Below are 22,262 nucleotides of genomic sequence, written 5' to 3' on the forward strand. Positions count from 1 at the left end.
TCTTGATTACTGGCTAAATTAGATTCCATATGCCCCCAAGCGACGGTTTCCAAATAAACTACAGGCGTGGGGGAGAGCAAGAGGCAGACGAGGAGAAAGGGGATATGAAGATGGGAAATGGTGAAGGACACAGAAAAGAACACGGTGAAAACAAAGGGTGGATGGGCTATCATTGCCTTGAGGGTAGGGGGAAAAAGCAACATGGATGGAGGAAAAAATGCCTCACACGCTTATAAATAACGCTTTGTATAATTTAAAAGGAACAGAGGGACTGAGCTTTCCAAAATGAGGAACAGAGCATGTGTGTATTTATATCCAACCATTTCAACTGGACATCACGTACGTCACAGCCAAATAAAGTCCTGGTTTATTTTCTTTCTGCGTAAATCTTTTGAAGTTCTGCGTCTGTGTATGGAGAGTTTATTCAAGGATGCGCCTGTATGTGTGCTGTGAAAAACAGCAAGAGAAAATGGGAGGGAGAGCCAGATAGTGTGAGACAGATATGTAGATTAGAGCTGTAAACCCAGCACAAAAAAAACAGTAAAGTCCTCAAAACGCAGCCAACAGCTACGTTCTGTCAAAAAGTGAAAACTCTTTCAAAAATACTTCCTTAAAATTAGGTCAAGCTAGCAAAAATTAGAATGATTTGGCCATAGATTTCACTTTTTGGAAGCCTGGACAAAGCCGGGGGGGCAAAGTTTTAATTGACTGCTCAATGGCAAAAAAAAAAAACAAAGGAAATGTATTTCTCTTTAGCACATCACTTTCAGAGTGAGCTGAGAAATAACATTTTTCTGACTGGTTGACCCCTCCTCACAAATTGAACTGAAATGAGAATTGGGAAAAATGCATCTTGTCCATCTATTTTACCTTACGAGCAGAAATCGACTGGCAAAAGGCGATCAAATGAATTGAATGTATGCTTGAAAATATGATCCACTGAACAAAAAATAGGACATGAAATCTAAAGATTCTCAGTACCTTTACACATGTATGTCTGCTTTTGAAAAGAGAAAGTGGTGCACTGTGTACTTATAAATTATAATTTAGCTTACTGCTGCCACAACAGAGAAATGCCAAATTGCCTGAGTTATTATATTACAGTATTTCAGTTGGCCTATTTTTGTCTGTGTGTGTGTGTGTTTGTGTGTTTACATGCATATATACAGTCTCCTCTTCCACACAGTATTTACAGTGCAGCAAGGTGGAGTGCCATTGTAAGTGCCTGAGGCTACATATCTCTTATTCATAGAACAACAATAACAACACATCTAATACCAGGGAGCAGAGTCTGTTATAAAAAAAGAGCAAGAGGCAGGGAAAGAGAGCAAGAGAGCAAGAGATCAAGAGCATGGAGGAGGGGGGGAGGGGGTCGAAGTCCAGGGAACAATGTCTGTTTTTAACACAGCTGAACAAATCGCTCTGAAACATCCACTTATATACTCAACACAGCACCGACCACAGGGGACACATGAGTCACTGATGGAACAGGTGACACACCAATGGTGAGTGAGTGTGCATGAGTGTGAGAGCAGAGGGCTACTATCAAAAAATAACGAAGAAAAAAAAAATATGCACGCACACACACACCTTTAAACCGCATGAACTGATAAAAGAGAGGTTGAATGAGGAGACAGGAGACGCTGGAGCAGCAAACCTCTTTCACTGAGTCATATTATCAAAAACAGATTTGAGCTCTTTTCTTGGTTGGCTTTTTTTTGCCCTGAGAACGTCACAGGTGCATTTAAAGGATTGGTTCACCCAAATCCCATCCCCAATTACATGGCACTGGCCGTACAGGTTTGGATATCCATCTCTGAGGTCTGTGGCATCATCCAGCATAGTGGAGGTGTACAATATTTAATTTGCGGAGCTCAAATGATGGATTTTGTTTTACCAAAAATTAGTTCTCTGGCAGCAACGTTCGGGATTATCCAGTTTAACTATCTGGTATGTCACAGAAAGAAATGTTACTGTTTTTTTGCTACTCTTTTTCTATTATTTATAACAATTTAGAGACATGTTGAAAAAGAAAAAAAGCCTGGGAACCTAAACATGGTATACATTGCTTACTACCTTAATGCTAATCTTGTTCTTAGATTTATGCAAATCCAGATATAATAGCGTCATGCTTGGTAGTGAAGATGATGCATTGCCTCTCATTTCTCAGGGAAGGTACCCCCACCACCACCAATTGCTTAGAAAAGTACATTTTCATTATTATTTCATTTACTGTATTCATCCACTGTTTAAGTTTTTATGTTGTAAGCATTTTCTCAACTGTATTGCGGTGGTAACAGAATTTTTTAATATGGATATACCCATGGGTATACCCATCCTTTGAGTAATAATTAAATATATAAATACTGTAATGTGTATAGTTTATAGCATGAATGTGTTACTATTACAACAGTATCAGCTATCTCTTCATATTTGGTCCATATCATCTGTGGCCTTACCTACGCAAAGGTGCATCAAGCTGTGTGATACAAGGACAAAGTAGGAACTGATAACTACTATATGACATATGATGTGAAAACATTCACAATGAGAAGAAACCCTTCTGAGGCCTTTTGTGATATGGGCTGGCCACAATGAACAAGGAACAAGGTTTCTGGGCAGGCTCTATATAAGGCAATGAGGGAACCATGGATTAACCTGGCAAGGTTACACTCAAGTGTTTTTTCCTGCAGGGGTAAAATTTGATGGTTACCAGCTCACTGTAGCACAGATGTCCTTAATTCAGAGAGTCACTTAAACAGCCCAGGCTGATGGAAGGTAGACATAAGCCAACTGGAGCCTCAAGCTCAAGCTCAAGTTGGAGTTAGGAGTAGTAGTTGTAGTGAAACAGCCTAGAGAAAATTTTGTTTGGTAACAGGCTTATCCCCATAAGGCTTAGCTGAGGACACAAATATTTTCGGATCCTTTGATAAAATCCTTAGTTATGCTCAGATACACATGCAAAGAACAAACTGGGAATATAATCTGTTGTTCTGAAGAGCAGTAAGAAGGAACCAAGACGCACAGGTTAGCATGGGTTGATGACGCGAGGGACAAAAGCAGAAAAAGGCTGCAAGGTTAACTTCAGATTCCCCAGTGCAAACTGTATACTGACAAGCTGCATAGACGGGGCTTAAATATCATTAACATGTTACTGCAGTTGGAACCAAGAGAAAGGGTGTCTTACAGCATATCTTTGCTGGGCACTTTCATGTCCATGTCATCAGTTGTTTTTGCGAGGGCTCACATAGCAATTGTAGAAGGGTGGGGGGGGCTGGCCTGCTGTCCAAAGAGACCTGGGCCTCTGGGGTTGTTCATGGATACACAAGCCATTGCACCTGCAAGCATTGCAAGCACTGGGTGATCTCTCTTATGTCTTTGAGCTGGTAACTGGACTCCAATTTGCTTGTTGCCACAAAACACAAAACAGATGGGTTTTCCTCATTTTATAGCTAAACAGGAAATAGCTGTAATTTAATTGTGAAAGAACTGTTTATGATTTTAAAGGCTGTAGAAGGGAGATTTTACAATATTCCACAAGTATTCTCCAGAATAAAAATCTGGAAAAGAAAATCCCCCCTTTGGAAGTCTTGAAGTAGATGCAAAAAATACTTATGTTCAATCAAATGTGTTTCACCATAACTGTCATTACTGACATTTTTCTCTCAAATTGCATCTTACACCGAGCAGGCTGAAGACAGATGAGGCACTCTTCTCTGGCGTCTTGAATCATTTCACTGATTTACAGGTTAAAAACCGAGCGGGAGTGCCATCATCTCTTCTGCTCAAAAGTCGAGAAGCTGTTATCAATTTTACATAGAAACATCATGACTTTTTCTTCCTATCAATGCAGAAAACTCCCTACATGTCAGACCTGGAGTGTGATGGGAAGACACACTGTGTGGTGATGAAGAAGCTCAGTCAATGGTACATAGCAACAACACTGGAATCTATGTGCTTCATGGTGATAAAAGGAAGGTTCTCATCAATTTAGACAAATTCAATACCTGGAAAGGTACGGTATGTTTAAGACTCATTCACAGTATACAACAGCATCGCAAATTTAATGATCTGGCAGAGATCTCACACAATGTGGGCCTGTGATATAAATTTAAAAACAAAGGGACAAACAAAAAGTACAGGGAGAAAGGGAAGAAGGCTGGGCTTTTTAACATGACAAAATATTCTCATTAAAAAAATATCTAGTTACTTTTGTAGAAAAAGTCGTAAGATGCCATTGGTATCTAGTGGAGCCTATTTTAACGGATCAGTACCGGCTAAAACAACGTAGATAAAAATCTGATCCTTTCATTACTGTACTGCGCTATGTTTTGACCACCTCAGCCTTTTAGTGTTGCAGCTCATCTCCCTGGCAGGCCGGCTCTACTGTGCAGCATCCAGCTGCATAAGCCAGTGAAAATTAGCGTGTGAATGTGAAATATTATTTAGGCACAGCGGGGAGGGACTCTGAGTTCAGAGAGCGAGGTTGGAAAAGTACACAGATCCACTAAGCTCTGACGAGGCTTGCTAATCATTAGCAAAGCAGTGTAGAAAACATTCAGCTAGCAGCTTCTCATTTTTAGCTGGTTCTGAGCATCACTTTCGCTGCTTCCACTGACAAACGTCGCCGGCAGTACATCATTTCAGCTGTAACTAATTAACGAGTAACTTGATGACAGTGCTTTCTGCACGCTGCTGTTAGTATTTGTCAAAGATCGTTTGTGAGTGAAGAACCTCCACTCTGTAACAATTTCAATGTGACAGGTGCATAAGCTACTTAATCAAAATTCAGTCATCACAGTGAAATATAATATGGACAGGGTTCCCCCAAGGCAACTGAAGAGGTAAGTGTTAATCACACGACTGTTGTTTTGGTGTCATGTTGGCGTCGACTGCTGGCAATTATCTGACCATCTGCCCGACATTATGACGAGTAAAACATCTAAAAAGAGAGCAAAAAATCTTATCACTACCTGCTGCATTGCCTAAAAACCCCACACTCACTACGAACTTTAAAATTTAAGCCCCACTGCCGGAGAGGCAGCCTCGAGCGATTGTTTGCAGGCCATCAAAATCTAACGATGTTCTCAGATTTATTCATTGCAAACATGTAAACCTTCATATGACAATACTACCACTGCAACTGCACAGCTAAACACCTACATTTAAACTGGAGAAAAAAAGAAAAACTTACTTGGGCAACAAGCAGGACATACTCAGGATAAAAAATCAATAGCTTTAACATCTAGCACTGTTGCTCTTTCTATCTGGAAATAATGTCTAAACATAATGTTACTATGGCTGCATATTAAACAGTTGGGCTTTCCCATGCAAGCACATGCACAACAGAGACTATGTTGATGCAACCTCTTGCAACGCAACAATTATCTTTGTCTAGACACTGACATGACAGCAAGAGCACCAGAGCACAAAGACAAAGTACACCAGTGTTAAGTCTACCGTTACGGTAGACTTAATCGTAACTGTTACGGTCTGTAGGGCCAAAAAAAACAAAAAGGGGGGGGGGGGGGACAAAACAAAAAGGGAGGTTGTAGAGCATGGATTGATAAGTGACTACTGATTCTCATTTGTTAACAGCCAATTTCAAAAAAGCAGCAATTCAGTTGTATTTTTTGCAGGCATGATGACGATGCCACGTCTTACCAAAAAGAACAGAGGGTCCAAACCACAGAAGGGCAACTTAAAATAAGAAAGAACACACACGGAGGAAAGAAGAAAAGCTCTTGACAGGTTCTGAAAGCCTGCCTGGAAATAACATTATTGTTCTTAATAATAAGACTAAATTGAATACTGCAGGCTCTTGGAGATGGCCTTGTCAGACAAATTCAGAGCAAATATCCCTAACACAACCACACTTAAAAATTTAATAAAACAATAATCCAGTACATTCTGGTCACAAAGCAATAATTTCGTCAAGTTTATGTTTTGCTACTCTCTGTCCCCAAATGAAACTGGTAATACATATAACCAATTCATAAAGCATCTACTTTACTTTTCTGAACAGTCGTGGTGGTTGTAAAAAATATGGTGCACAGGACATAATGTGTTTATGTTTTTCATGAACACGTCTTTATTACCTAAGTTTCAGTTAGTAGCTTATTCTTTAATTACTTCGGGCCTGGCACATGTTAGCAAAGATAGCTGGCTAACCTAATTACCTGGCTTTGAGACCTCCCATGACAACAAGCATCCACCACCTAACCAGTATGCAAGATACTAATCATAACATATTGCATTGTTAACAATATGATAAAACTGACTTACTATTATATGTGACTAGGCATGTTTGTTTCGATAGTATTGAAAAATGCCAACTGCTAATACATATAGACTTGAAATATAGGTGTATGAAAATCAGAATTTCCCAGGAGTGCCTCCTGACAGACTGCGGGTGGGGATGATTGAGCTTAAGTCCACGAAAAGCGGTCTCATTACACTGGTAATCTGAGTGCTTGACAGTCACACTAGTCAGTATGATCTAAATATAAGAACAGGGCGGAAATGATGGCTTATGCCACGGGAATCTAAAGTGCAAGTTGATATAATGAAAAATCCTACTGTCAATTTATTCAAGCATTCAATTCTGTAAGTCACCCTATGCCTATTCATTCAGCCATTCATTTCTCCTTTCAAATACTTCTCCATTCAGTCACTCATCTCATCACGCAGTCTTATGTAGAGGTCTCTTGGTGTGCATTAGACCATGGAGGAGTCATAAAAATTAACTCCTAAGAACTGACCCGATCCATTTACTGTGCAACCTTGAAACCTGTGCACGCACACACATGCACACACCTACGCAAACTCGGTTGTCAATTGCCTTAAAAGTGGTGGTCATGCTTCAGAGCATGTGGATTTCATTCACCACGCGGCTAAATGGAGCCAACACGCTTGCCCACACACGTTTCATTAAAGTGCCCTGGTAGACTTAGTTTGGCACAGTATGTGTCAGGGGAGTTAGAGGACTTGACTGAGATGAAACACACACGTGTGCGCACACACATACATACACGCCAACACTGGGGGAGGTCTACATTTATTTTAACAATACCCCCTCCTCCCCCAGCTGTTCTGTCTATTTTAATCCCTTCAGCAGATAAAGGAGGACTTTAAGTCAGCAGCAAGTTCTACAACTTTTCCATTGGACTCTGCTGGAATCACACCTGGGTCCAATTGTATTTGAAAAACTGTCAGATATGGGAAGCGTCTGTGTGCATCAATCTGTGGTGTCATATGGGCTAGGCTCCTGCCCTTGGGGTTATTAAATTGGTTCCTTTGTGTCAGACGAGTAAATCCATCACAGAAAACAGTTGGAGGGAACTTTTGGTGCCTACCTGTAGGTTGTGTCTCTCCAGTCTCATCTCCAGAATGTTGTTCTGCTCCTCCAAACGCTGCCGCTCTGCCTCTAAGTCTTCAATTTTTTGTCTGAAAAATACATGCACGCACACTTACTTGCTTGTAATTGAGATCTACCACGTAGAATAGCGCCTACGCATATTGTTGACAACAGGTTAATCCCAGAGGTATAGTGCTGCTCACAGACAAGCGTGTGAGGTCTGGGTGAGTTAATCCACCCTAGGCATAGACATGAATCTTTCATGTGCCAGGTTTTGACATAGTGGTCTCTGCAACAGGTTGTGTGTGTGTGTTATGTGTGCTAAGTACCTGAGTATGCTGACCTCTTCTTTGGTCGCTAAAGAGCTGCTGTCAGCAGCAGAGGCCTGCTGCTTCTTCAGAGACTCCAGCTCCAGCTCCACCTGGGACAGACAGAAAAGAAAATGGGCCTGGTGCACTAACATCAGACCACCTTGGGCCATGTGCCTGGCAGAAACCTTTTGCCTGCAGAGAAATCCTGAAGACTCTATTCCAGTGTGCTGCTATCTTTTCCAGACAGACATTCAGACAAACAGATACATCCTTTATACACCATTAGTCCACAGACTCATTTTCGATTTCACAATGTCCCGATTTCTTCCCCCTAGTACTTGTTCTTAGTCTGTCTGTTTCTTAGTTTTTCTCTGATCTCACTCTCCTCTCTGCAATTATCCCTCATTTCCATTTGCACACCCATTTTCCTCTCTTTCTGACAGCATCTGTCTGTCTCTCTGCTCATCCTCACTCCCAGTCTTCCCAAGACGAATAAGTAATTACTGCTATACCAGACAGGTGGATTTCACACGTCAATACTCATTGCCATGGCCATGTTGATGTCTCCTTGGCAACAAGGAGCCATGAAAAGAAGGGAGATCATAGAACAAGTGAAGACATAGAAACAGAGCCACACAGTGCATAAGAGAGTCCAGGTCACACCTGCCAAATCTTTACTTTATCCCAGCTTTATTTCAGATTTTAAAACAGTCTACTTTCTTGTAACTTTTCTGTAGCTTCCACAACCCATAATTAATACACACAGCAAACTTAACACATTAATTGGACCATTTAATCTATCAAAACTCACGTTAATGTCACTGCAACCTGGAAACCACTCAGGCTGCTGTAATAGTTAAAACTAAAAAGAGATTCCAATGTTAGTAGTATGCTTCCCTTCACCTGTCAATTTGAGTCACTGAAAACCATATGTATTTGTCTGTATGTCACAGACAAAAGCACTAACAATAACATGCGCAAGAGTCTGTGTGCACATGTATACTAACTGTTTGTAGCTGCAGTTTGAGCGTCCCCGTCTCTTCCTGTGCTTTGGTCAGCTGGGCCTGAATTGACAGACGAGACAAAAGGGGGGGCGTTACATATACAAAATACAAGAGTGCAAAAAGACTTTTTGTCCTTATTCTACTGCATTACATTATTGACGGAAACAGAGCAGGAAAGCAGAGCAGGAGCAGGCGCAACCATATGTCAACCAAAGTTGAAGTTCATTAAGCTTTGTAACGCTGACACTTCAACCTTATTAATTTCATTGCAGTGCTCTCAATGTCTCTGTGTACCACATGAGCAGTTTTATCAATTTATCACTTTTCAGTGCAGATATCTGTCAACTTGCTCAATAAGCAAGAGAACTTATTGTGTAGACAGGGAGAAGCTGAGAAGCACACATTTATAGTCCCAATAACGATGAGCAAAGTGCTACTCAACAACATGCATCCTAAACTGGCCAGCAACTTCAATTACATACTGAATTCAGTGTTATTCTTATAAGAATAAACTTGGCAATATGGCAAGACACAGAAGGGTAGAAATAAATACAAGTTTTGTATTTGTGCATGTACACACACACAGGCCTGCACACAAACCTCCATCTCTGCATTGTGGCTCTGTGTCTTCAGCAGGACATCCTCTGCCTCTCTGAGCCGTTTGCTGAGTTGAGGAGAATACTCGGTAGGCGCCAGCTCGCTGTCATAGGACTCTAGTATAGCCCGCATTCCATCGCGCTCCTGTAATACACACACATGCACATTAACATGACCCTACAAAATAGAAATCCTGCTCTATACTACAGAATTTTGTGCTGTCAGATATATAATCCTTCTGTACGTGTATCAAAGCTCTTTGATGTTTTACTGATTTGTCTGTGTTACTTTCGTATGACTGTTTGGCATGTTCTTATGACGGGCAAATGCCTTTGTAAATGAGGAACAAAGTATGAGGCAGCTGCGCATTTCTCATCCAAGCTGTGACAAGAGAAGCCTAGGGTTGTGGTCACGCTCATTTGCATTTCTCCTCGTGTAATAATCAAATCAAAGACAAATGTCTTTGTAGACAAAGAATAAATCAAGAAATTAAATCAGAGAGTCATGACAGAGAAATGTCTTAGCAAATGAAGCATATAATATTATGCTGCTTCATCTCTCTTATCCGAGATGTAATGTGATAATTTAAAAATTCCAGCAAATTTTTCTCTCCTCTAGAATACTGGGATGAAAGACATGTCCTCAGCACTGTACTCTGTCCAGTAAATCAACACACCAAGTAGCTGCTTCTCTTGGTGAAGAGAGGATCAAAACCTCTTCAAGTCAACATCTTCACAAGTGTCACTCAGACTGACACGCTGTATCCAAACAGCTCACGAGTCTCTGTCAGTCTGTGACTTTATGCTTGATGTTTGAGTGTGTATGTTCACTCTCACACACAAAAATATGCAAGACTCAGAATGGTTAAAAAAAAACAAAAAAATAAAACCCAAACATTTAAAGAGAAGTGAGACGTGTGCATGATTGAGGGTTGTGGCACTAGAAAAAATACACAGTAGTAAGCACACACTATAAACATCATAATTATCTACAAAATAATTACACTTTCTTAAAACTATATGTCCCTTTTAGTCATTCAGCTTTGAACGACAAGTCCGCTTTTACCGTCCATGTGTGAACTAATAAACTGAAAACTCACGTCTAAACAAAGGAAAAAGAAATATCACATTAGAAAATTTTACCAGTAATGAATAATTACTACATGTAATTGTTACGTAGTGAATCTGTACTGGTTGCCAGGTAACATGATGAATGAGAACAATCTAATCTGTTTATAAACAGGCAAACAGGCCACTTATTAATGCAAATTCCATGTCAGTCAAGACAGTTAAAATGATGCGTCTCCTCCCCTCCCTTCACTGTGCCGGTCCACTCTGTATTATGAAGCTAAGCAAAGAGCATTTTGAGGCAATCAGGCTTTTAACACACACCTCACAAACAACCACGCTGCTCAGGACCATCCTTGAATTTTGAGGGTCATTAACAGCTCAATAGTCTATTTTTAACTGGGCTAATTTGGGGAAACATATGACATTCAGGTCCAAGTCAGGTGAATAAATAGTAGCAATAAATACCAGTATGCTGATATGTTTATTGCTAAGTAGTGCTGTCTTTTTAAAAAGGCTTAAAAAGCACCTTGAAATCCCTGGATGTAAAATTCTTTGAATAATGAGCTGCAATTGTCCTATCAGATTAGCTCATAGGGTAGTATCAAAAAACAAACCATGATTACCCTAATCTGATTCAGCCTGTGATTAGCCAGATCAAAACCACCATAATCCATTTAAAGATGACTGAGTCGGGTCCTTTAAAAACACTATATGAAAAATCATCCTTAATTCAACTTTATTTGTTTTGGCACTGAAGCAGCGTCATTTGTCATGCAACATCACACAAAATGCCTAATACGTATATCCTCTGAGAACCTTGAGAAGGAGAGAAGATGACGACAAAACAGGAAGACAGAGGGAACAGAAGTAAAAACAGAAAGGTACGAACACGTTTAGAGGTCAGTGTGTGTTTGCTGCCTATCCTAAACAGCAGGCCCTTTGGCTATTTACTGTCTATTAATGTGCAATGAAATTCACTCAATCTAAATCAAAAATCTGTCAGCTCTTCTCTGATAAAAACTCTCATTTTAAAAACACACAAACAAACAGGGAGCAGGAGGACAGAGTGATAAAACTATCATTACTGTTTTCATCATCTATTTTTTTTTTTTTAAATTGCTTTTATGTCAACTGTTTTATCTAGTGCATGAAGACGTGATTTCGCCTCTAATGGATAAGAAAGTCCGTCCCACAAAAGTATATAAGAAATAAAACATCTAAGCACGGCAACAGCAGAATAAAGGAGACGCAGCCTTGTGGCAGAGGGAAGGATTCATTTCACTGGTAAGGCTAGAAAAACCCAGGGTGTGTGTGTGTGTGTGTGTGAAATGAAATTTATTCTCCTCTCCACTTCTTTAAGAACTGCTGTCAAGCTGCAGCTGAACCAGGCACTTAATCATCATTGATTTGTGAGGGAGTGTGAGGCTATAACATTCCCACAGGTGGAAAGGGAATCTAGGGATCTGTATATCTTAGTGCTCAAACAATTTTAGTTGATCAATACAAAATGAATTGACAGCGATATTAATAATCGATCCTCAAACAAAAGTATCAAAATCTTCCCTGGTTCAAGCTTTTCAAATGTGAGGATTTGCTTCTTTCCTCTGTTTTATTGAACAAATGAATTCCATTGTTTGATATTGCATGATGTATAAAATGTCTACATCTTGAAAATCAACTTATTGCAACATGCAAAAAAGACTTTTACTCAGAAAGTAACACTAATGACAGTTAGCTAAATAAGGCATCATAAAGATAAACAGGAAAAATGTTAATTGGCTGCAGCCCTACCATATCTCTCACATTAATAAGATGTAGTTCTCTTGGAAATATACAAAACGAACGAAATAAAAATGATAAATAAAGGGACAAATATTCTTGGGCAGTTGTAGATTGTGGTTGGGTGAGAGGCATTAATATATTCAGGGATATTCATTAAGCCTAATGTAACTTTAAGAATATTTGGCTGGCTAGAACAAAAATGTTCAGAAAACAATCCGTGAATAAATAAAAGGGTCAAAGTTTTAAAAAGCAGTGCATTCAACAACAACTGCAACGGATATTTTTTTAAATTCATTGTGACTGGATGATAAAAAACAATTATTCACACCCTCTGAATACTTGGTGAAGTGCAAATGGCTGACTGCAGTCTCTGCCAAAACAGTCTTGGGCCAAGTCATATTTCCAGCATGCCTTTAGCTCTGCTTAGTTATGGTGGTGGCTGAGAGAGAGAGAGAGAGAGAGAGAGAGAGTGTGTGTGTGTGTGTGTGTGTGTGTGATTTGTGTACTAAGAGACTGAGCATGTTGACCTAGGGAATTACACACACGGAGAAATCAATATCACAGGGAGGTCTAGTCAGGAACTGCAGAGCAGGGGAAAGCAGGACAGACAGATAGAGCACTCACATGACATTAATCGACCAATCAGAAGGAGAGAGGGGTAAAGGGGAGATTAGGAATTCTGTGCTGGCCTGGAGATTCAACTGTAAACTGTGTTCCCTGAATGTATAAAGTAAAATTTTGGAAAGGTTGCGTCATGAAGGTATGAATAGTTACTGGTGTGTCTGTGTTTTTGTGTGAGTGTCTTCGACGGTCAGGCACCTTTGTCAATAACAACACTCTCTTCTGTAGTCGACGGACCAGAGCGTCCTGTGTCTCCCTCTTCTTCTGTTCCTCCAGAGTCTTGCTGCGCTGCTGGGCCAGCTCTGCACGGAGTTCAGCCTGCGAGCGCTCCACACTCCTCACACTGACAGACCAGGATAAATGAATAGGTGCAAAGCAAGAGGGTGTGTGTGTGCAGGTTAATAACAAGGGGGAGAAAGGGCAGGGAAAGAGGGAAACTGGCTCATTAGTGCTGAATGTTCAGACAATCTGAGAAAAGCAATTCATAGTCAATTTAGAATAACACTCCCTAACAGACAACTTACCTGGCTAACACCAAATAATTCCTGGACAACTGTCCAGAAAATATCTGCAGCAGCGATTTGTGCCAGGTCTGATCAATAGGACAATAATTATACCGGAGGACATTAATTACAGCATAAGCTCCCTTCACCATCCCCTCCCGCACCCACCCATCTCCCATTCTGCTGTTTCTAATATTTCATAATGAGCCCAATATGCTCAGCAGAAGAGAGATGCTTGTTAGCTAATGAAAGCTTTCTTAGCAAGACTGAAATGCAGCATGAATATACCAGAGCATGCACGCTGCTCTCCCCACAGACATCACCTCTGCCTAAACAGGACAAGTTTAATTAGTGAATTCCCTCTCTCTCACTCACAATCTCTCACACACACACTCACACACCAGTGGTTACTGTCAGGAGTGCTATCAGAATCAGGACCAGTTTAATTAACTTTGTGACAATTAAGGACTTCTCAGAGATACGCTCTAATAGATACATGGGGGGGAAAGAGGCATGCAGAAGACAGAACGAGAGAAAAAGGTTTGAAGGCAGAGAGAGGGATTTTGTGTGTGCGTGAGGAAGTGTGTGTTACCGGCTGTTGAGTGTGTAGTTCTGCTCTTTCAGAGCAATTTCTCTCTGCTGGATCTGAATCACCTCCCTGGACAGATCCTCCGGTTTCCTACAGACAGACAGACACAGCACAGAACAGTTAGCATGCACGTGTGTCCACATATACACACACGCATAGACACACACAATAAAAAATCAATATGACTGAGAAAGCAGAAAGGACAAAGAATAGATGAAAACGACAGCGTTTCCATATTCCTTTGTTAGTCAGTCAGTGGGGAGCTGGGACATAAAATGACATGAGCAGCAGAGGGAAAGATGAGCGGAGGATAGTGGGCTAAATACTGGCCACAGTTCTACAAAACAAACTCACTCCATGGGAGAGATTGACAGATTGCAAAACACATAAACACGCAATGGGAAGGCGACAACACAGAAGGTCACATAGTCAGACGGAAATTCACCACATGACCTCCAAAGACTAAATCCTGTGTTTAACCATGGAAAACAAAAAATTATCTTCATCTCCAGTGAAATGGGCAAACGTTGGGAGAGTTTAGCTCTAAATCCCACTTTTGCTGCCACCTAGCAGTTAAAATTATAAACCTGAGAAGTGATGCAGCTTGCTCTGTAGTGCAACTCGACATCATGAAGTTAGAGCAACATTGCTTACTTCCAGGAAAAGAAATAAATAAATAAAGCATATGTTCAAACTTCAGCTTTCACTAGAGACAGTCAGTGGTAACCTGAAAGCTATTTTGCTCCACCAACATTCGGCAGTGAGCTGAGTCATATGACAAATTAGCTAAATGAAAAGAGAAGGCTGAGCAGTCAAGGTTAACGTCAAGGTTGGAAAACCAGAGTATACCATGTGAAAGCTGGGTGGCGTGGATTTATCATCACTTCCTCTCAGCTAGGTGGAGCCTTAGGTATGGAAATAATCTCATGATTAAAATATGAGTTCATGAATCATATGATGGAATAACTACGGTACCCAAAGTAGGTAATTCCACTTTGCCATAAGCACAGAAGGATTAGCCTTCTCCTGAGTCCATATGAGAGGCTGTTTTTTTCTGTGTTCTGCTGTTTTTTTCTCCTCCCACCCCCGAGGCCACGAGCCATCAAGCCATCCCTGTTCATGTTGCGAATAACGAGTCGGGTGTGTATTATTGGGTGGCATGTCTTGAACAACTGTGAAGTGTGACCCTGTCAAGAGTAAATGTAGTGTCAAAGCAGTGTAAGCCCACTGTGCGTATAGTTTTGAGGACACACTTAAGCGAGTAGAGGGAAGTGAGTCTATCACCGGTGTTTAATCCAGAGCCTTGTTAAAGTGTTGTGAGTTCAACTCTGGAGAATATTTGTGATCAGAGACGTATTTATCTATCCACTACTCCAACAACAACACAAACAAGATACTGTAGAGATCAGCTTACAAAATCTGAGCAGCACAGATGGACACACATGGACACTACAAAACTCTGATGATTCAAAACATGTACATACAAGGCTGCAAAAAATTTTCATTATCTATTCCTATATTAATCTATTGGTTTTTCTTTTGATTATTTGACTGATCGGAACATAAAATGTGGCAGAAGTGGAAAATGCTCATCAGTTTCAGGGACATTACAATAATATTTAACCGAGAAAAGCAGTAAACCCTCATTTTACAGGTCGGAACCAATCACTGCCAGATAAATTACTTAGATAAGTAATTTATTAACATTCTCATTGTTTTCGTGTTTTGGCAAAAATATACAGAGCTCAGAGAGAGGTGTCAACAGACTACATTTTACGATCACCTAATAGCATGGCAATTTGTGCAAGAATATACACCACCTTTTTCTAAATGTAATACAAAAACTTCTTAACTGTGGGAACTTGGGAGCAGGTAAGGACACAAAAAGAAAAGCCAGGAACCATTGTTGTGACAGCATCAAGACCCACATATATAGAACACACAGACAAACACATAAACACCTCAAACTGTATTTCAAACACACTGCGTGAACTACCTGGCGTGATCCCAATTAGCTTCAGCTTTGAGTCAAAACTATTCCTCCAGCAGGGAAAAACTTGAGACACATGTACCAAACTGTCTAATTTCTGTCTTTAGCCAGACAAAAAAAAAATGTTAGTGAGAAGAAAACCCATTCCCAGAAAATCTCCCCACATATTGTCCCTTCAACATTGTTCCATACAACAGCCTAATTTTAAGAAAATATTTTCATTTTGTTTCTGTCAATTTTCAATTGTCAACCACATGGCTACACACATAAGCAAGCACAATGTTATCACGCTATGAAACAGAAGGAAAGGAAATAAATACCAGCAACCAGCCAACGACTGGCAAATTCAGGCTGTGGCTGTGAGGCTTGTCTACTCCACCGGGCAGCCACACTGATTGCTGTTGGGTAGGGTTAACGTCTGTCCAAAAGTTATTTTCGTCTGGCAAAGCAGCACAAATTACTGGTAAGAAATCAAATCCTCGACTACAGCGCCAGTGTGTTTACTCCTCATTAACAATTGCTCCACTACGTATTCTATTCACGCCATAAATGACCACCCCAAATTCTTCAGTGACAGAAGAGGCTACAATACGTAAAGTATAGGAAAACAATGTATAAAGTATGAGGAGCTTTCAGTTATGAGAAATGACTTGCTGGCCAGTAAAGTTAACAAATCAATAATACAAATACTTACTGGTGTGCCACAACACTGCAGCCCAGATGAGATATATCATCTTTAATCAGAAAAAAACACCCTAAACAGGCAGTTTTGTGTTGATGTCATCATCAATTCAGACACCGTGATATTGCTGATGGCACTGTGATATTATCATTCTGTCACTGCAGCGTTATCAATTTTCTCTTCTTTTTTTTCTTTTGGAACTTGCTGATCGTTTTCAACGACAAATAAACAGTATGATGACATAAATCAAGACTGACTTTCACTTATTTCATCATTCTAAACCTTCTTCATAAAAACTTTGACCATTATATGCCTGAAAGATGACGACTGCTTAACAGCCCATAATGCAATCACAATGTCCCACTAATGCAGAAATCCACGTCAATACAAATATTCATAGTGCAATTAAGGTGAACAGGCTCCTGAATGAACCGTTCTTACTTTCTATTTACCTTTTACTGTGCCAAGAAAAAAAAAACATTCTGATCCCTCTGACAATTAATTTAGACTTTTAAATAACAGTAAAAACACCTTCAAAGAGTTTGTTGTTGATGTTGATTTCCAACCTGCATTAACCTTTACTTTTGATCAGTATGACCGTCACAAACTCGGCTGCCCTTTTGCTTTATGTGCAACACAGTTTTTTTGATTGTTTGTTTTTTAAATCACCACCACTGAGGCAGCCAATCACATGGCAGTCTGAACACCTGACTGTTAAGAAGGATTTCAAGTCAATCTACCCAGGATGACAGCCTAGTCAGATTTACATTTTCAGAGAAATGATGGACAGCCCAACCAAATTATTTTATATATTAAAGTGAGGTTCGTATTACATCCCTATGATCCTCCCAGGTCTTTTAATAATTGTAAATTTAACAAATGCTGTCAGATCCCATAACACATTACATAGGACTAAAATGAGGCCTTGCATGAGAAAGGATTTAATTTCATTTCGTAATTTACAGCGTGTCTACGTTTTTCTTTTTACCCTGTAGGAAGGTGTTGCATACATTTTAACCCCCCACCCCCACCCAACACACCCAACACACACACACACACAAACAATCAGACAATTAGATAGGCTGTGTGGATGTGTTCGATTTAACATTCTGTTTACATCACAACCAGAGTTAATCACAGAGAAAATGGTGTCAGTGTGTGTATGTGTGTGCGTGTGTGCATGCATGCAATGGACAGCGTTGGAGAGTTATAATCAGTCAGATCAGCTCCACTGCTCACAAGGAAACATGCAATCATTCTCTCATTACCAGTTTTGACCGAATGCATTGAGACACACTCAGTGCACACATAAGCAGGTATATAAAAAAAACACACACACACACTAATACATGCTGGTGGAATCAACCCAGTGATGAGATGTATTCATTTGGAGTGACGACATCTCCACCTAGTGGCACTATTTCATATTTCATAAAAATATATTTAAAAAAAAAAACTTGGGAAAACACCCAGATGTCCAACTCTCTGTTTCTATCTCACAGCTTCACATTCAGACACACCTTCACACAGTGTCTGACCTTATGTTGAGTCCAGTAGATTGCCCCAGGTTTTCCCAAGCTTGAAGCTTCTCAGCCAGCCTCTAAGGATTGAAGAAATATCAGGTTACATGTTTGTCCACGTACAGAAAGATCACGTCATTGCTATGACAGTAGAGAAGAATGCATATATGCAAGTCAGAGTCTGACAAATGTGTGTTTTAAGGCTGTTGACAATATCAAACTGTAGACAACATTGTGCATTTACATTTAACATGTTTTAGGAAATGATCAAGGACATATAGTTATGCAAATGTAGTGACAAAAGTAGAGAGGCAGGCTGAGAGTAACTTTTAAAAAGTAGATTTTACTGAATGTTAAATATTAAAAAAATACAAATAGAACAAAAATAGTTCAAACTTGAATTAAAAAAAATAAAATCAGTCAAAAACGCAAAGAGTGCAGCCTAAAATATAATATGCAAATGTGGACAATGATACAAATACAGGTGTAGACAGACAATATTATCCAAAAAGTCTGACCTGCTGATACATCAGTCAGGTTCTAATATAAGTACAATGCGCTTTTCAATCTCTCCATTTCATATTTAAAGTAGCAAAATGTTATAACGAAGTGAGCATTATTACAAATTAATTACATTCAGAGTGAATCTCACAGCTGCACACATCTTACCTCTTTCTCCAGTTCCATATTGATCAGCTCTTCTTTGGTTTTCTCCATCCTCTCCAGCTTCTTCCTTAAGCCCTCTACCTCCTCTTTCAGCAAGCTGCAATTCTCTCTGCTTTCTCTAGACAGAGCGAATTGAGCAGACAAAAACACACAAAATTAACTTCAAAGCTTCAAATCCAATAATTAACTTCAAAGCCAATAGATGTTAACAATCTGTGTGGATGGTGTCCATGTTACATTCCAACATTAATTACTTTTCCCATATTTGTTTACTACAAAAAAAAAACAGTCAGGTATCATCAGCAGGAATCTACATGCATGAAAATCCTTATTCAATCAGAATACTGCCAAAGTGGGAAACATGGCTGAGTTTTTCTGCGCTTGATCTATCCTCACTGTTGATTTTATATTTCTTACATGTAACAACTTTTCTCCCACTCAACCTCTTCATCTTTTCATGGTGCTTATATACAGACAGCCCAAACCTGAACAAACTGTGTCTGGTTTGGAGGATCCAAAAACAAAACGAGCACAGACACCTGTCACCTAATGTCTCCTGTGTGTGATGACGCAAAGTAACAATGAAATGTCAAGAAGTTTGAGACAAACTTTTTGAGCACTGTGGGATCACACTAGGATGTAGTCTTTAAATGTGAAAGTCTGTCTACTCCACTGACAGGTGAAACCTTTTAGAAGGCATTCAAAAGTTAAAAATGGATTTAACCTAAGAAAGGCATTATCATCTCTGAGGCGCTTCAGCTCTTTCTCCAGATCTGGAACCCTGGCCACCTCCGACTTAACAGTCTTCACAATAGCAATGTCTTGCTCCTGGAGAGAAAGGCGTCTCTCCAACTCCTGTCAAAAGTAAAGACAGAAATCATCCAAAAGAAAAGACGACAGTACATGTGTATTCAGTGCACTGCAAAAACATTCAGTGCTCTTCCCTTTGTTAAACATTCTGTAATCTGAATACAAAAATGTGATAAAGTTCAGTTCAGACAAGATAGCTATATGCACACAGCTATCCTGGTTATAAATTTAAACCTGTTTTTTTAATCATATTTGGGATATGATGTTTACATACAGCTCAAAGTGAGTGGCATGTCACTGTATAAAGTGTCCCCATATTATCCAGGTTTCATATTGTCTGCAGGGATGCATGTTTGTAATTTAATTCTTCTTTAATTCAAGTTTGCACATTGCATTTTTGCATGACGAACAAGTCTGTCCTCGAAGCACAAACTCTGAGATGACAAGAGTGGCCAAAAGTAATGTCCATTTGTGTGTGTCTGCAACATACCTTGATCTTGATGATGTGTTCTGAGCAGGAGGACTGGGCAGATTGGAGACTTTGGCAAAGCTGAGAGACTTCCTGATACTTCCTGAGTATGATACCAATCAGAGAGAAGTGTGTCGTCAGCATTTATCTTATGCAGCACAGCTCACAAGGAATTGTCTCTGTATATGTCTGTACCTGCGCTGTAAATCTAGCTGTTCCTGCAGTTCCTGGTTTTCCAGCGTCTGAGTAGAAATTGTTGAGTCTTTGTTTTGAATCTTTTGCTTCAGCTCTCTGATCTCATCCTTCAAAGAACTGATGGTCTGGGAAGAGATTACAGAAGTGAGCCAACATAAGATAAGAGACATGACCAGTGTAGTAAATGAAGTTCATGTGCGAGTCTGTGTGTGTGTATACCTGGTTAGCAGTGTTAAGCCTAGAATCTCGCTCCTCCAGTTTCTTGTTCAGGCCCTCCATGTTCTTACGGAGCGCACGACTTGCTTCCACCTGCTCTGAAAGGTTTTTAGCTGCCTCAATCTCTCTGTCCTCCAACTTTTTTATTCGTCCCAAGAGTTCCTGGTTGCGGTCAACCTCATGCTTTAACGTAAAAGTTTAAGAAAGAAATTTTACTTAGTGTTTTCTCTGACACTTGATGATGATGAGAAAATCCTGTATACTATATCTGTGCAGTAACCTAACATAAGAATTAATCATCACCATATTCTCATTTGTATTGTATAAAAGTGTAAGGATGTGTGACCGGTACCTCCAAGTCTCGTGCACTGTCAGAAGCAGCCTTCTCTAATTCAAAGCGAGCTCGCTTGTGACTCAGCTCCATCTGCTTCTTCTCCTGGTCCAACTGAAGGTAGCGATTCTTTGAGTGAACCCTCTCTGCTGCTTCCAACAGCTATAAGGGAAAACAAGTCAGTCAGTGCGGAGGTTGCATGTTAATACTGTCTCTACACAAGTTACTGGTGATGCTGTCAGTTTCTGTATACCTCCATGCTGCGTTTGTACTGACTCTGCAGGTTTCCACTCCCTGCAGAGTGATCTGACAGCCGCTGTGGATGTTCAGGGCGGCTGATGAAGGAATTGAAGGACTTCAAGGTTGTTAACACAGTGGTGTCGTCTTCTAAATCCATTTTGAGAGTCACTGGTATTGCAGTGCGCAGAGGGGAAGTTCAGAGTGAGGGCAAGAGTCAGTAAAGTTTTACTACAGTGATGCAAACAACACTGCCTTAGATAGTTCACTTGCTAATACTCAATCAGAAGGTAGGCTACAATAATGAGGTCACAATTAAGTGACTAAGACAGACAGATGGACACATAGATTTATTCATCCCAGTGGGGAACTCGCAATCTGCATGACGCTTTAAGTCAACGGTCGTATAATAACTTGAACCAGGTCAGATTCAACAGATTAAAGTTACAAAAACGCCAAAAGACAGTTACAGTTAGCTACAGCTAACTTAGCAACCAAACACTAAAGCTAGTATTTACTAGCCTATTTGCGTCAAACACTGCTGGTACTTTTTTGTTTACGTCTCTGTGTTTAGCTGTTTAATTCTTGCTCAGCGCTCCTGTAACAGTAAGTTACACGCTGAGGATAAATTAAAGGGTGAACGTTAGTTTCTGCTGCTATTCGTAAAATGCTATCAAGCTAATCATTTTAAAAGCACCTGCTTGCCTTTGAGTTAACGGAGTCTCGCTTGGTAGCAAAGTCCTCACCTCACGGATGACTTGTTCGTGAAGAGGAGCAAGTTATCTGCAGATAACTTATCTTTGCTCTACTAGCCGTTAGCTTGGTCACAACACCGCACACACAGAAATCCCTCCACTTTAGCTCGAATGAGTTGCATTCGATATCGCGAGACTTCCTGACAACTCGCGAGTGTCAGTTGTGGACTTCCTGCAGATGGGTTAGTATCATAGACTGTATAAAATTAGTATATAGAGGAATTCAATTTAACCGCAGCGCTGTAGGTTGTTATAAACAACTAGACACACGTTTCTCCGATAGTGGATTAATAAAAAATTATTTGATTTAAAAGTCTGTAAGCTTTTAAGACCTCAGACCTTGGACGAGTAGCTGTTATGAGAGGTTTTATTCCAATTTCATGAGGAAACAACATTATTTCTCCTCTTTATGAATCCACCTGTATGCGAATGTAATCAGAAAGAATTATCACGAAGACCAACAAACAGTTCATTAAGGCAATGGAGATCACCAACAGCATTATCATAACCACCACTGTCAGCCTTAAATATAAGCTGGAGGATATCCTAGAATATTA

General features: G+C 40.1%; 1 protein-coding gene across 2 annotated transcripts in view; it reads right to left on the reverse strand.

Annotated features, from left to right (window-relative positions):
• mad1l1 (mitotic arrest deficient 1 like 1) overlaps positions 1 to 21,807 on the reverse strand; it is a 44,832-nt gene extending 23,025 nt beyond the window's left edge. Inside the window, exons 1-15 of one of the 2 annotated variants that reach the window (XM_041037106.1) lie at positions 21,697 to 21,807; positions 20,967 to 21,121; positions 20,735 to 20,875; positions 20,386 to 20,565; positions 20,167 to 20,291; positions 19,993 to 20,074; positions 19,417 to 19,547; positions 18,696 to 18,810; positions 18,045 to 18,106; positions 13,838 to 13,924; positions 12,941 to 13,085; positions 9,273 to 9,413; positions 8,676 to 8,732; positions 7,687 to 7,778; positions 7,356 to 7,446 (exon numbers count right to left, since the gene is read on the reverse strand). In XM_041037106.1, coding sequence (XP_040893040.1) covers positions 7,356 to 7,446; positions 7,687 to 7,778; positions 8,676 to 8,732; positions 9,273 to 9,413; positions 12,941 to 13,085; positions 13,838 to 13,924; positions 18,045 to 18,106; positions 18,696 to 18,810; positions 19,417 to 19,547; positions 19,993 to 20,074; positions 20,167 to 20,291; positions 20,386 to 20,565; positions 20,735 to 20,875; positions 20,967 to 21,110 — 1,593 coding nt within the window. In that variant the 5' untranslated portion in view covers positions 21,111 to 21,121; positions 21,697 to 21,807. Of the gene's footprint in view, positions 1 to 7,355; positions 7,447 to 7,686; positions 7,779 to 8,675; positions 8,733 to 9,272; positions 9,414 to 12,940; positions 13,086 to 13,837; positions 13,925 to 18,044; positions 18,107 to 18,695; positions 18,811 to 19,416; positions 19,548 to 19,992; positions 20,075 to 20,166; positions 20,292 to 20,385; positions 20,566 to 20,734; positions 20,876 to 20,966; positions 21,122 to 21,647 lie in introns of both variants that reach the window. The other variant, XM_041037107.1, reaches the window with a different exon arrangement.
• Positions 21,808 to 22,262: the final 455 nt, after the last annotated feature.

This window comes from Toxotes jaculatrix, chromosome 4 (assembly GCF_017976425.1).
Source record: "Toxotes jaculatrix isolate fToxJac2 chromosome 4, fToxJac2.pri, whole genome shotgun sequence".
Taxonomy (NCBI): Eukaryota; Metazoa; Chordata; class Actinopteri; family Toxotidae; genus Toxotes; species Toxotes jaculatrix.